Raw genomic sequence first — 14,622 nt, 5'->3', positions numbered from 1 at the left:
GAGGTATTGCAAAAAGTAAACAACTAGATGTCATGTGAACAGGTGTTAAATTAAGCTTTTATTGAAAAAAGAATCAGATAACATATCCAGTATTCTCAGCGATGCAAGTTCTTTTTTTCCTGTAATAGCTCAGTCCACTGGTATTCTCGCCTGGACTGCTACAGAGCAGCTATGCTAGCCCAGTCAAAGTTGTATACCCAGTTTGACAGCCTCCTGACAGGCAGGCCTTCATGTTTCGCCGAGTCTGACTAAAACAGGGACAGTCTGCTGCTACTAAGCCTCCATGGAATTTTCCAATGTTTTCAAGTGCTCCGGAAATGAAAAAGAGTGCCACGAGTGTTTGTTGTCTTAGCTCACCAATTAAATCTGAATCTGAATCACATAAAGCCTTGATGAAACAGTCCCTTCATAAAGATGAATTTGGTTCAAAGAGCAGCCATTCCAGTTCTGTGTGTAATCAAGCTGAAGGCCTAACGGCTGATGTCCCAAGCAAAGAAGAAATCTGTAAAGTAAATATTGACAAGCGGCGTCAGCTAGGACACAGAGGTGAGAAATGAGTTTATGTACAGCTGCAAGGAAAATGATTTGTTGCAGAATACAGGTGTGCTAACAGGAAGTCACTCTTAGTAGTGCTTCTTAGGCTACGTTCACACTGCAGGGCTTAATGCTCAATTCGGATTTTTTGAAAAAATCGGATTTGTTTGCTAGACCGTTCACATTTCCAAGTAAATCCGAACTTTTGTGATCTCCAGTGTGACCGTGACACGACCCAAACGAGACCCGCATGCGCAGAAGCCAGAAGAATACTCAACGGTGAACGACGTCACTTGTTGTTTGAGGATCAAACGTTAACATGGATGTCAACAACAGTGTTGTCAAAAGCGGAGCTCTTTTTGTAATATTAAATTTATTTTCACGAAGGAGCAGCACAATTACAATCTTCTCATTTTAAGAAGGCAATGGAGTCGGGATCGTCTGTACCCACTGTTGTGGAATGGAAATGTGTATGTGTTGGGCCCGCGCGCCCGCGTGTTTGTGTGTGCAAGCGCGTGCCGCGATAGAGAATAGGGGGGGGGGCAGTGTGTGCGCGCATTCATGTTGTGTGTTACGGAGGAAGGATGACGGTAATAAAAGAAGGTTTCCCCCAGAATAAATGCTATGGACTCTTTATCAACCCGTTCTGGAGAATCTAAGGATCAGAACAGGGAGGAGGAGGAGGGGGATCGCCTGGGTCCCCCGCGCTTCTGAGCACGTCGGAAAGGGGAGAAAGAAAAAAAAGTTATCGCGGGAAAGGTTCAACACCACGCTCTGCCATTTAGCTGGAAATTTTTTCAAAAACCGCCCAGCCCTGGAGTTTGGCCTGAAAAGAGCGATCAGCCCAAATATTAATCCAATCGGGGATCTCGCTTCTCTTCCACTGACTGGTCTCAGCAGCATCGTCCACCATGGTTGATGTTTACGTTCTCGTTCCCGCCTACTTCAACGCAAAATGATGACGTTTGTTGCGTGTCGATGACGTACAGTTCGGAATCAAGTCGCCTGGCCGGTCAGACGGCGGTCGCAATTGAAAAGATCGGCTACAATTCGGAATCAGGCCGGCAAACCCACGGGGCCTGGGTCGCAATTGAAAAGATCGGATCTGTGTCATTCAGACTGTCATGAAAAGATCGGAATTGGGCCGCTTAGGGGCAAAAAATTCGGAATTGGGTCGTTTCAGCCTGCAGTGTGAACGTAGCCTTAGAGGCATTCCCAACAGGTTTAACAACAGAAAGATATGACTTATTACATATCTGGACAGATCTAAGGATGTGTTTAAATATTCAATGTTGAATCTGATGCTGAAAAATTATTGGTGTTACAATAGAGATTCTACTCAGCATCTGAAGAAGTTGAACACACAAACTTCTTTGTAGATTATTGCTAAAAGCATCATGTGAGATGAATCTGACACGACGAACACAGAAGAACACCTGGATAGAGAAGAATGACTAAAACCTATTGTCCGTTCTGTAAACCTGGAAACTTTTGAAAAGTTTGTAAAACTGAAAATAGACAGGAAACACAACGCACACAAAGAAACAACCCCGGTTCTCAGTCAAAGAGAACATGTCTGTTTTAAGGTCTATAAGGGATATTTTGAAGGGTGTTGTGTGTGCTGTGAGAAGTGGAAATGATCGATGATGACATCCAAGTTTTGCAGAAATTTCAACATAACATGTCTCGCAATGTTAGCTCAAGGAGTGAACACGAGACATACTCAAGACAGACAATATGACAAGAAGTTTTTCCATGTGCAATGGTGAACGATGGTATTTGTGTAAAACAATAAATATACATTACTGTACTATAGTAATACTTCAAGATTTTGGTGCATTGCCCTGTTTAGAACAGAACTGAAGACAAAGGTCGTCAGCTCAGAACAAAACCATCAGATAAGCCTTCTATTGCCATGATTGAAACATCACAACTAGAAGTCTGTTTCAATTTTTAGTCTGCATTTTATTTACCCTTAAACAGCACTGCTCCCTAATGCTGCAGGTTCCAAAGTCCATAATCTGACAGATGTGATAGTGAACTGACTGGCCCTAACCCTAACCCACTGCTTAGTTCTACTGATCTAAAAAAAAAACCTCTAAGTGCAGAAAAGAACATTTACAGACAAAATGAACACAACAAGTATTATTAAAAGTTGTTAAAACGAAGGGAGGCAGTGCAGAAAAGGCAAAAGAAGCAAACAACATTGAGCAAAATGTGCGTACATCCTGCTTTTAAAAAAAGATCAAGCTTTTCTGGGCCTTTTATACAACCGTTTGTCTATGGAACAAATGAGCTAAATCAATTACAGTGTGAACTTCCATAACTGCACACATAGTTAAGGCTATAAGCCATAACCTCTCAAGACTTCTATTTTAGATGAGAGAGGGAACTAAACTTAAGTGAGCCTTCAATAAACTGTTCAGGCAGGGCAATCTAAACATGTCTGCCATTGGGGTTTTATGTCGAGTTCAGAGCCTGACTGACGCTCTTAGTTGTTGATTAGATATTTTTTTTGATTATTTACTTTATTTTAATAAATACACATACAGAAAACCACTTCATGCTGGAAAAATGTTTTAGTACTCGATAAAAAAAAAACACAATAAGCAAATCCTGTTCTGCTAATATCTAACCGCTCAGTTAAAATGGCAGAACAGCTAAACATTGTTGTGAAAAAGAGAAATTCTAGTTAAAAGTTGTCCTCATTATCAATGGAGAATATTTTTTTTAAACCTGCCCTACGTAAAAGAGAAAAAATGTGTCATTTCTGAATGACAGGGAAGAAGAAAGGTCGCCGTTAAAGGATCACTAGGCTTCATCAGAAATTCTGCGGAAATGCGGCTCAGCAAGACTCGCTCTGATAAAGTCATTAAACTGATAAAGCCACAAGTTAACCAACGGCATGCAGACTAATGAATCATGATTCACAAATAGTGTTTACACAACAAAAATGGAACAGTGTTTCCGTCAAGCAGAATACTGGCAATAGTTCCATCCAGCCAGACAAGAGATCAGGTTCAACCACTTACTGGAAGAAAAGAACAATCATTTGGGAATGACGGACTCTGACCCACTGACTGACCAACATGCGTTTAATCCCTCAAAAAACAGGAACCAGATTCAACTTTGAAAGCTCATTTAAACTTGAAGGCGTAGTTAATATTCTCCTACTCTTAATAAACGGAGTCTATGACAGCTGCACTGAACACTGAAGAGAACACAAGCCATGTGCCAATTCTGGCTGGTTTTACAAATAGGAAAAAACAAGTTATTTGATAACAGGGAAGGAGTTGTTTCAAAGTATAATATAGTACACTGTTTAATTAATTTGAATTGAAAAAATAAAATAAAACAGGATTTTCTTTTTAAGTTTATAGGTTTGTCTACTTCTGAAAATTGTTTTTTATTCAAACGTACCTCATCTGGTTTATTAAAAGCCATCCAACAGTTACTGACTTTCAAACTAAAAGAAGGCACAAAGTCGACCTAATACACATGGAAAGACGAAAGAAAGAGAAGCCGTACCTTTGGTAGTGGTTGTCCCAGCTGAGAATATAATTTAGTCCAGATATGCATGAGAGACATGGGTCCAACCTCTGCAGTACATGGAGGTTCACACTCACACGCACATGAGCTCCTGCTTCACCTGGAATCCCTGAATCCAACAGCCTTTCCCATCAGGAAGCTGGAATGCCAGTTATCAGCTTACAGCTGGTGGCTTCCACCCAGCAGTGGACCGTCACAGCTTCCTCACAGTTCCTGTCTGTCTGAGCACGCACATCTGCCTCTGACACAGGTAAGTCCACGCAAAGACCTGACACACAGGCTTCGTCTGCCTCCACGCAACAGACACAAGCAGATCTAAAACATGCTTCCTGCTTCAGCAGGGCAGTCTGGTATTTGCATGGAGGCCTTACTCATAGTGACTTTGGTTCCTCTGAGCTCACAGCGGCGTGGAGAGCGTGTGAGAGCGAAGGAGGGCAGGGGAGGGGAGGGAGGGGAGGGAGGGAGGGAGGAGGGGAGGAGCTTTCAGGAAATGATGCTTTTGTTGGTAAGTGACTAGAGTTACTGGCAGTCAGACCCGTTTTACTGTACATGGTGTAACTTAACCGCATTTATAGTGTAAACAGTATTGCGCTTTGGATCTTCTCACACCACCTTACTTATTGCTATGCTGAACGGATTCAGGCCACTATTTAATGATTATTGTATTTAGAGGCTGAGTCCCTGTTGGGACACTGTCTGTTGCTTCTTTCCTTATCTTTACAGGCTCTGATTAGCAGCTGAATAATGGCGCTTTACAAAAAGGAAAACCTGGTAACATTTACTGTCCAAGGCTTGTTTTGAAAACTGCACAAAACAACTTAATATAGAACTAAAACAGACTTTAGCTTTTAAGTATCACTTCTGAAATTTCCATCAACCACAGTAGGAGTTCTAATAAAAATGCAGAAGTGCCAGCAGCAGGTGAGATTTGCAGTTAAACACCTATAGATTCCTAGATTCCTTATCTGAAATCCTTCCTGCTTTCTGGAAACAAGGCAATTTTAGAATACACACAATAAAACACTCTGAAATCCTATTTCCAAAGAGATAATTCACCAAATTCACGATGTCGGTCACAGACAAAGCTTTATCAAATGTTCATGATGGAAAAGCAATGTCAGTTATTTATGAGTCTATCATAAAAAGACAAACAGTGGTATTTAACAATAAAGTCTATCTGCTCTTTAAACAGGGGCTGTGATCAATCCTACTTCCAGTAATACATGATATAAAGGCCACACCATGGTCCTGTAATGACCATCCCTAGCTGGACAAGGCAGAGCTTCAGAGACAGAGTGGCGCCTGTCCATGGTGTCATCCTCATTTGAGTGGGAGCCTTCTCAATACTCTGTTGATATGTGTCTGTGTGAGCGTTTGATCAAAGAAGAGAGGTGTGACTTCATGTAAAGCTACACAAACGTGTTTGCTGTAGTCTGAAAATCAGATTGTTTTGGTCAGGTTTGAAAAAAGCAGGGCCTCATTTTTGAATAAATGTGTTGACCATTAGAAAACCAAACTCCCACCACAATATTTTCCCCACTGCTGCACATGTACTGTATATAGACGACTTCATCACTGTTATCTTATTATATGAATTACTACAATAGCTTTCAACAAACCAACAATACCAATGTTGTTGCTCATATGACACCATCCGTCCTGTGCACACAACAATTTAGATTTTTTTAAAGGACTAACATTCCTACTTTATGCTAAAGAAACAGATGCTTTTAAAACTAAATTTTAAATCCATTCAAGCATAACGAAAAACACATACAACTTTCAACAGACTTTCTACTGGAGTTACCATGACCTAAGACTGAATTAACAAGTGATTCATGACCAGTTAGCTTGAAGAAACCAGAGGTAGATTTTCTACTAACACGTTTGTATTTTTTTATTGAACATTGTGAATCTCTTTCTGCATCATAACGCAGGAACTTCTTATGCTCTCAGTCTCAGTCGTGCTCTGGGATTCAGATGTGTACACAATGTGCCATGAAACTGTAACAGCATCACATTAGAACTCTGAGGTTGTCACTGATACATTGAAACTGCGCCTAAACAGGACAAATAATGCACGGCATTCAGAAGATCCAACTCTTAATTCCAATATTGACACAAATAATGCAAATTAAAGTTATTTTGAAATGCACTGTGCATGGGGATGCATGTGTAAAAATTAGAAGAAGCGCATAGTATAGCATTTGGTGAAAAATCATAAACAATTTGATAATCTGTGCCAAATCCTGCAAACAGTGTGTATGTGTGTGTGTGTGTGTTGTACAAGGAACAAAAAACATGCGTTCATGCTTGTAGCTGCAAAGCGGAGCCTCTTTGAGGTTAGCCAGGATGGTTAGCAAAGAAACAGTTTTTCTGTCTTCCAGTAAATTTGATCATTTTGATTCTCTGCTGAAATGCTTGCACAGTTCACGTGCACAATTCACCACACTTAACATGTGCACGTGTGGAGATGTGTGCGGGTCTTCATACACCACTGTGACTTATGCTTACAGTTAAGGCTTTCTTAATTACCCAAGCCTGTGTGTGCACAGTTAAAGCAGTGCTTCTCAAATAGGGGGGCGATGCCAGTAGTAGCAGTTGTAGGCACATGTAATATGGGCAATTGCCCGGGGCGTAAATTTAACAGGGGGTCGGTGGTTGGAAAAAAATCTGGTCCACTCATGGTTTCCTATCATCTGTTCTATCACAGAGTTGGTAACAGCCTGAAAGCTGTGAACTGCCGTCCCTGCAGCTGCTCCTGTCTCCTGTCACTCGCTTGTGTGAGAAGGAGAGGCCTGTCATTTAGTTGTTGACAGTGTTTGACAGAAAGACAGCAGGTAATGCAGAAAAACAGCTGCACTTTATGATAATCATAAATAAACAATCCATCATTTAGAAAAAAAATCAACACAATCTTTTTATCTATTTATTCAGAATAAAAACGTTAAATATATTGGTGCTGCTGTGTTCATGTTTCAGATCAATTTACATTTAATATTATTTTTCTCAGCATCAAATGGTTGTTGGTCAAAAATGTTTATAGTTTTTGGTGAAGAGCTGTGCCCTGCATCTTTGTGTGGTTGTATCTGCGAGAGTTTTGTAATGCTTATTTTTCATTAAATAAAAAAAATTAAATAAATTATTATTCTAGTTTTAATAAGGAATGACAGATATTTTATTTCAGGCACTTTAAGCTACTTTTCTGTTTTAAACTATAACAGGGTTTCTGTGTGGCAAAACAGAAGTTAATTTTAGGTACACAATTTTTATAAATATTTTATAAATATATATATCTTTATATAATAATTTATATATAATTTATCTTATATATTATTTAATATAAATATTTTTATAAATTTTTATAAATACTAATCTATATATTGTCACAGCACGAGTGTGTGTGTGGGGAGGGGATGGGGGGGTTTGGAGGGGGGGGGGGGGGGGGGCGCAAAACCTTTTTTTTTCCTAGGGGGGACCTTGCAAAAAATAATTGAGAAGCACTGAGTTAAAGGAAGAACTACTTGTCTCTAAAAAGCTTTATTTTTTTTTAAAGAATTAGTTACTTTATTCACAACTAATGTATCTATCTTATTTAGCCCCAAACAAAAAATACTGTTTTGTTTGTGCTTTTTGTAAAGCAAAGACATCATTCTATGACTGGATTTGTGACAAAACTGTTTCCAAAATTATAAATTGTTTTGACACAGACTGACTGGAAATCTGGTTACTGTGGAGATCGTCAGTCTACGGTAGATTAGGAATAGAACAACAAACACACACCATATTTAATTACACACAGAACTGTGCAACATGTAACAGACAGACATGACACTCAAATTCATCTGTTTTTCTTAAATCAGCATGCACCCAAGCTTGGTGTTTCACAGTTCTTATACCTCAGTCTGGGTGAATACTGCGTTTTGATTGGCTGCAGCGTGTCCCGTAAAAGGGATAACGGACACCTAAAAAGGACGTTTTGAACAAATAGCCAGAATGACCTTTATTATGGCATTGGCCTAAACACCGGTTGGTAACCAGAACAACAGAAACTCAGAACAAAGGGTGGACAGACATTATTCCCCAGTTTATCACAACAGAAAGAAAAGATCTCTGTCCTCCACAGGTTCATTAGCTGCGTTTCCATCCCAAACACGCACAAAACTTGATCAAAATTCTAGAAAGGGGTAACTCTAGCGCCGGTTTTATCCCTTGACTCACATGTCGGGTCACTTGTACATTCTTGTTTTTATCATCTTAAAAACATTGCAAAGCTGAGTCCAATTGTGCCGCGTTCTGAGTCGGAGATGCTCATCCACGCTTTTATATCATCTTGTCTTGATTACTGCATCTTCACATTACTCCATCTTCACATGCTTGAGCAAAAAATCTTTAGAACGGCTCCAGGTTGTCCAGAACGCTGCTGCAAGGCTTTAAACTAAATCCTCCAAATTTTACACGTCACCCCGTTGTTAATCCAGCTACACTGGCTCCCCATCCGCTACCGAGTGCATTTTAAAATCCTGGCTACGCATGAAGCCATTTTGAGAAATGCTGGTTGGGGATTTCACAGAGGAGCTGTGTTTCAACAATTCCACATGACACGCTCAACTTTTGATGATCTGTGTGATGCTGTAGGACGTCTTGTGGCGCCTGCTGTGTAGTGACCAAGGCAGCCAGTTCCTACCGAAAAGCACATTGCCATCCGGTTGTTGTCACGCGACTCATTTAATTAAAAACAAATGTTTCCATTGCAGTTTTGCAAAATATATCGATTTCGATACGCCTCAAAAACCACCTTCTTCAAGCGCAAATCGTTTTTTTCCGAAATTGTCATGTTTCCATTATTCCCACGAATACAATTTGTGCAATTTCATAGCCAATGGAAGTGCAGCCTGTGATAGACATGCCAGTGTCTCTGTCACATTTTCCATTAGCAGCAGTGTTGTCTTAATTTGAAATAGTTCGTTGTCTGTCTTTCTATCTTGTTTCCTTTATTGATTGATACAGAGTGAATTCATGTATATAAATAATTTTATTACAAACTAATGACAGAAATTGTTAGTTTTGGATCCACATTTAATAATTAGAATTAAGAGTGGATGTCAAAGCGATATAGAAAACTACTTGTGGACTTTGTTTCTTTGAAACAAACTTTTGCCTCATTGTCTATTTAATTTAGTTCTAGTTAAATATGTTTGCTGGGTACTGGACCTTAATTCAGTCTCTTTTATGTGGTTATTACTTAAATTTAAACTTCACCTCTCTGTGTTGAAGTCTGAAATAGAATTTGTCCTTCAGGCCGACATTATTAGAAAGCAGCTGTTTGACTCGGCCCAAACACTGGAATCTCTGGCTGTTGGTGATTCCTTTGAGCTCCAGCAAAAACCTTGAAGGAGAACTAAACTGTTGACCTTTCATCAGAAAGATCTGCTCCATGTTTGCCTTTGTCCTGCTTTAGTTAACAGCAGTGCAGCTAGAGATGCTGTCACATTAACCCAATGAACCATGGGATATGTAGTGAAAAACGTTGCCAGACTCGAGTCTCCAAGTTTCAATTTTTATGCACTTTTTCCACGACCTAGCACGTCTTTAGCTATTATTTTTGTTGGAACTGGGAGACTTTGTGAGCCATGTCGGCACAAGGAAGTGGGGACGTTAACCATGTTTGACTGGTGGGAGTGAGGACTTATGTGATTAAGACCTGATTGGCGGAGACGGTTTAAAGGGCACAACTTTTTCCAAAATGAGAGCTGTTGGCCAAAGTTTCAGCAAAATTGTCATTCTTTTCAAAGTTTCTTGAATAGGAATAAAAGAAACTCACAGAAAACCGTCTTTTAAGGTTTTTTCATATTCCTAACTACTGGAGAAAACTTGAAAGGTGAAGGTGAAAGTGGTGCCAATGGTAATTGGAGCACTCTGGGCAGTAACCCCCAAGCTGGAGGAGTGGCTACAACAGATACCTGGAAAGACCTCAGACCTCTCAGTCCAGAAAAGCGCAGTGCTAGGAACAGCTAAGATACTGCAGGACCCTCAAGCACCCAGGCCAGGCAACAGAAGTGAAGGTAAATATCACATACACTTGAACTGCCCTACTAATTTGTAATGTTTCTGGTGGAGAACACAAGAAATCCAGCTTCTAGATTCTGGAAAGAATGGGGAAATAAATGTGGTAGGATCAGCACGAGCCAGAGAATGACATGGAAGATGGGAATTAGTCACGATGACCACATGACTTGCAATTTCTCTTCATGCCTCACATGACATTGTATGTCCAGACTCAGCAAAAAACAATTGAGAAAGCACAACCCAAAAACCTATCACATCTAACTCTCTCAATAAGACCTAAACATGAACTTAAACATCTCAATGCAACAAATGCCAGGCATTAGGAAACAAACCCCCTACTCTGATCGTGAGAATGCATTTGAGAAAAAATATACCCTCCAAATACACAAACATGGTAAATACTTCATCCTAACTATTTCATGGAAAACACAAACATGTAGAGAACAAGGGAAACTCCACATTGATCCTAAATCTATGTCTTGTGTAAAGGTTGATCTTTAGGTGACAATAACTGTGTAACTCCTACATTACAAGAAATGAAAGACATGGATACAAAAGAGAAGTAGAATTGTTTGCATAGTTGAATACTTTATTTTGTTTCCTTAAAACCTGCTAACTGGCAACCACAGGTTTGGTGTTTTGCTTTAAAATCTAGAGTTTTTTGTCAGTACAATCTCAACAACCATTAAATTTGAACATTTATCGTTTTTTTTTCTTTTGTAATGAATTTTTGGGTATAATTGCTAACAACTGTATATGAGTTTAATTTTACTCAAAATCATTTCACATTAAGATCTTTTCATGTAGAAACCATCTTGTGTTTCAAAAATATGGAATAGTCAATGAAAGACCTACTGGATGGAAAGAACTCTGCAAAAGTTTGAATAAAAGGAAACATATGAGCTTTCATCATTACTTTAAAAAAATCTATTATTGTGTGTCATTGTTTTGTAAATGTAAAAACATATGTGTTTAACCAACCTGAGAGAAATCTCCATCTCTTTGGAAGCTGAGGCTAGAAAAGTCCACATCCGAGAAATCAGAGAAGAGGTCCATAGGCATTTCTGGAATGTTGTTGGTAGTGTTGCTGCTCAAGTGGTATTGCCTAGGGAAGAAAACATCATTTTAGCTTGGTCAATTCAATTTTTAAAGATAATACAAGCTTTGATTGGTATTCCAAAGTATATAAAATTAGACAGTTAAGTAGAACAGCATGATTTTTTATTTCTTTTTATCTCAAAAATACACCATATGCCCAACAGGAGAAAATCCTTTCAGTTTCTTTTTCTGACCAAAGTAAGTTACAAGGTCCTACAATCAAATGCCTCTTGAATTTTTAAAAAGAGTGTAAGACACCATGAAAAGGAAGAAATTGAGAGAGCCAGAAACTAGCAAATATATTCACTTCAACTAGCAAAGACATATAAAGGATATGAGAAGTCAAAGACAGACAGACGGAGACGAGGCTAGCTAGACAAAACTCAAGATGACAAATACATTCTTTGTAAAGGTGAGGCAAAAAAAAAGACTCCATAAAAAGAAGTCTGAGATTAAAGAAGAAAACCGACTCATACCTCCTATCAAGATCCACTTCTCTTGAATTCTAACCATATTACTAGGCCCTGTCTTAAAACTGTATAGACTAAGTTTTTTGTTCCCAGAACTTATTTACTGTTGTACTGCTGGTCAAAGCAGAAGGCAAACATTCACTCGGCTGCCGGCAGTGGGTTTACTCTCAAAACAAAAGCAAAACTAAACTCTCTTAAATGTAGAAGCATGACATCACTATCTCATGCTTCCCTTAACCAATCACATTCTGTGTTTCAGCTCAGAGGGCTGGAGGTTGGCTAAAGCTGTTCAAGGGATCAGGGTTAATGTCCTCAACAGTGAGTCAGGGATCAGCAAGAATACTTGATCTTGATTTAGGTTGAGAAAGCACAATGTTAAATAAAAGGGTTATTTAAGGATATGTCCAAAAACAAAAAAAAGACTATGAATCTGCATTTCAGGTCAAATAAAAAACCCACAGAGAGACTCAAAAAAGATGACTTCCAGTATTTTCTTAAAGTACTCAATTTCGTCAAATAAATAAAAATACAAATGTGATCATAAAGGATCATTCATATAGGGAACTTCTACTGGGGTACTAGGAATATTAACAATACAATAGCAAGAGTATGAAAGCACAATAGCTTCAACAGCAATGCTACTACAGGACTGACTGCTTTTCTGCTCAGTTTTCATAAAGGTGAAAATGACATTTTTTACAGAAAAAAGATTTTGGTAGTCAGCAATTTTGCAAGTCGTCCCACAAAACACGTGTATTTTGGTCTGTAATGTTCATCATAAAAGCACTTTAACTGTGAAAGGCAGAATGGAAAGAAAGAATCCAGGAAATAACTGTTTATTCTTTTAAGAATTTGGTTGCATAATAATGCAGAAAATAACTATTTGGTCAATAACAAAAGTTCACCTCAGCACATTGTAATCTAACTCTGGTTGGCAATGACAGTGGTCAAAGGTTGCCTGTAGGTCTTCACCAGGTTTAAACTGTTGCTGATATTGTGGTTCATTCATCCTTGCAGATCTTCTCCACAGCTGTGATATTTTGGAGCTGTTCCTGGAAATCATGGACTTTAATCTTAACACTAGCCTAAGATCTCACCATAAAAGGCCCCATTCATCCTTTCTTTCATACAGGTCAGTCGTTCTGGTCCCTTTGCAGAAAAACAGCCCCAAATCATGATGCTTCCACCCCCAAGCTTCACAGTGGGTAAGGTGTTCTTGGGATGCAGTTCAATTTCCTTCCACCTCCAAACATGACAAGTGACATGTTTGGGTTTTCACTTTGGTCTCTTCTGACCACATGACATTCTCCCAATCCTCCTCTAGATCATCCAGATGGTCACTTTAGACAGGTCTGCACGTATGCTGGTTTAAGCAGGTAGACTTTTGGAGCACTGCAAGATTGGAATCCACGAAGATGTGGTGTGTTACCATAGTAACCTTTGTTACTGTGGTCCCAGGTCTCTGCTCAGGTCTTTGACCAGTTCCTTATTGTTTTTAAGATCATTTGTTCCATTAGGTGAGATCTTTCAGGAAGCTGCATGTGGAGGAAGACTGTGAGTTACATTCTTCTATCTTTAAATGATTGCTCCAACAGTTGATGTCGTCTCTCCAAGCGGCTGCTTATTGTAGAATGGTTCATTCCAGTCTTGTTCAGATCTGCAATCTGGTCCCTGGTGTCTTTTGACAGCTCTTTGGTCTTGGTCATGGTGGAGATGTTGCAGTCTGACTGCAAGGATATGTATTTATATAGATAACAAGTTGACATTATTACAAGTAACACGTGGGGGATCGAAGAGCTTCTTAAATAAGTAACAAGTTTGTGGGGGACAGAATTCTTGTTTGTTTGTAATAAATAAATATGATTTATAGATTTATAGATCACAAAGGCTGTTGATTTAGTGTACTGCCAGCAGATACATTTTACACAGTTTATTTAACTGTTTCAGAAGCACCTCAGCCTAAAGTTCACAAATCTGACAAACTAAAATGAAATAAGTATGACTTAAAATAATTTAAAAAAATTCTTCTTCATCCAAAGACGCAACATGGAGGGCAAAAGAACATGTTGGACCTCTGAGCCTTAGTTACAGACACGGACTTAGATAAATATGGCGACTTGATCGGACAGACCAATCAGCATGAACCCTTTTTTCTGTGATTGGCTGTTTGGTAGCACAAACATCATGCTAAGCTCAGAGTTGATAAAGAGAAAGCAAGATTCAAGACAACACGTCTGAAAACAGTTGTGTTGCAAACGCAAAAATGTCATTTGAAACCAAAGAAAAAGATTTTGAAAGCAAAATACATTGATTATTTTTATTTGCAGTTTAGAAGATTTTGTTTTAAAACTGAACATTTTGTTTGCAATTTTAGACATTTTGATTTCCTATCTGGGAGTTTTGCTCTTAGTGGCACAAATATTACTTCATAGATAAATACTTATTTTCTGCACGTTACACAATACATACATAAAGCTCACATATTGTGATTTCCTGGATTCTTTATTACGTTCTGTCTCTCACAGTGGAACGGTTTCCAAGACGAACATTACAGACCAAACTCTGCTTTTAAAGTGGAACAATCAGAAAACCCTAGAGTCACAACCATCCTCTGTATTGGTTAAGCTTAAGCTGAGAAGGATTTTAGTATGTTTAGCTTTGAGAAAGTTTGACATGAGATTTGCAGAAGAGTGTGAATAATTGAATATCACACAGAAAAATATTGCTTAACATGGAAAGATAGGGAACCCAACATGTATTTAAGTTGTAAAAAAAAGAACGAAAACCTGCTTTTCTCTGAGTTACTGAACATGAATGTCTTCCAAGAGGTCAGCTTTAACTCTATAGATGGATTCATGTTTACAGAAAAATGTACCACCAGCACCTTCATGCAGTAAGGAGG

The 14,622-nt window shown here is 38.9% G+C and overlaps 1 protein-coding gene across 6 annotated transcripts in view; it reads right to left on the bottom strand.

Annotated features, from left to right (window-relative positions):
• Positions 1 to 14,622, bottom strand: part of sbno2b (strawberry notch homolog 2b) — a 67,867-nt gene that overhangs the window by 31,482 nt on the left and 21,763 nt on the right. For 3 of the 6 annotated variants that reach the window (XM_023953940.2, XM_078945504.1, XM_023953941.2), the window contains one exon: positions 11,134 to 11,257. In XM_023953940.2, the coding sequence (XP_023809708.1) occupies positions 11,134 to 11,257 (124 nt within the window). Of the gene's footprint in view, positions 1 to 4,062; positions 4,477 to 11,133; positions 11,258 to 11,726; positions 11,873 to 14,622 lie in introns of those variants that run through there. The other 3 variants (XM_023953943.2, XM_078945505.1, XM_023953942.2) reach the window with 2 other exon arrangements.

The sequence above is a fragment of the Oryzias latipes genome, chromosome 4 (assembly GCF_053564925.1).
Source record: "Oryzias latipes strain Hd-rR chromosome 4, Olatipes_Hd-rR_3.1".
Classification (NCBI taxonomy): domain Eukaryota; kingdom Metazoa; phylum Chordata; class Actinopteri; order Beloniformes; family Adrianichthyidae; genus Oryzias; species Oryzias latipes.
The sequence above is the reverse complement of the archived record's forward strand: the minus strand, read 5'-3'. Positions and strand labels throughout refer to the sequence as shown.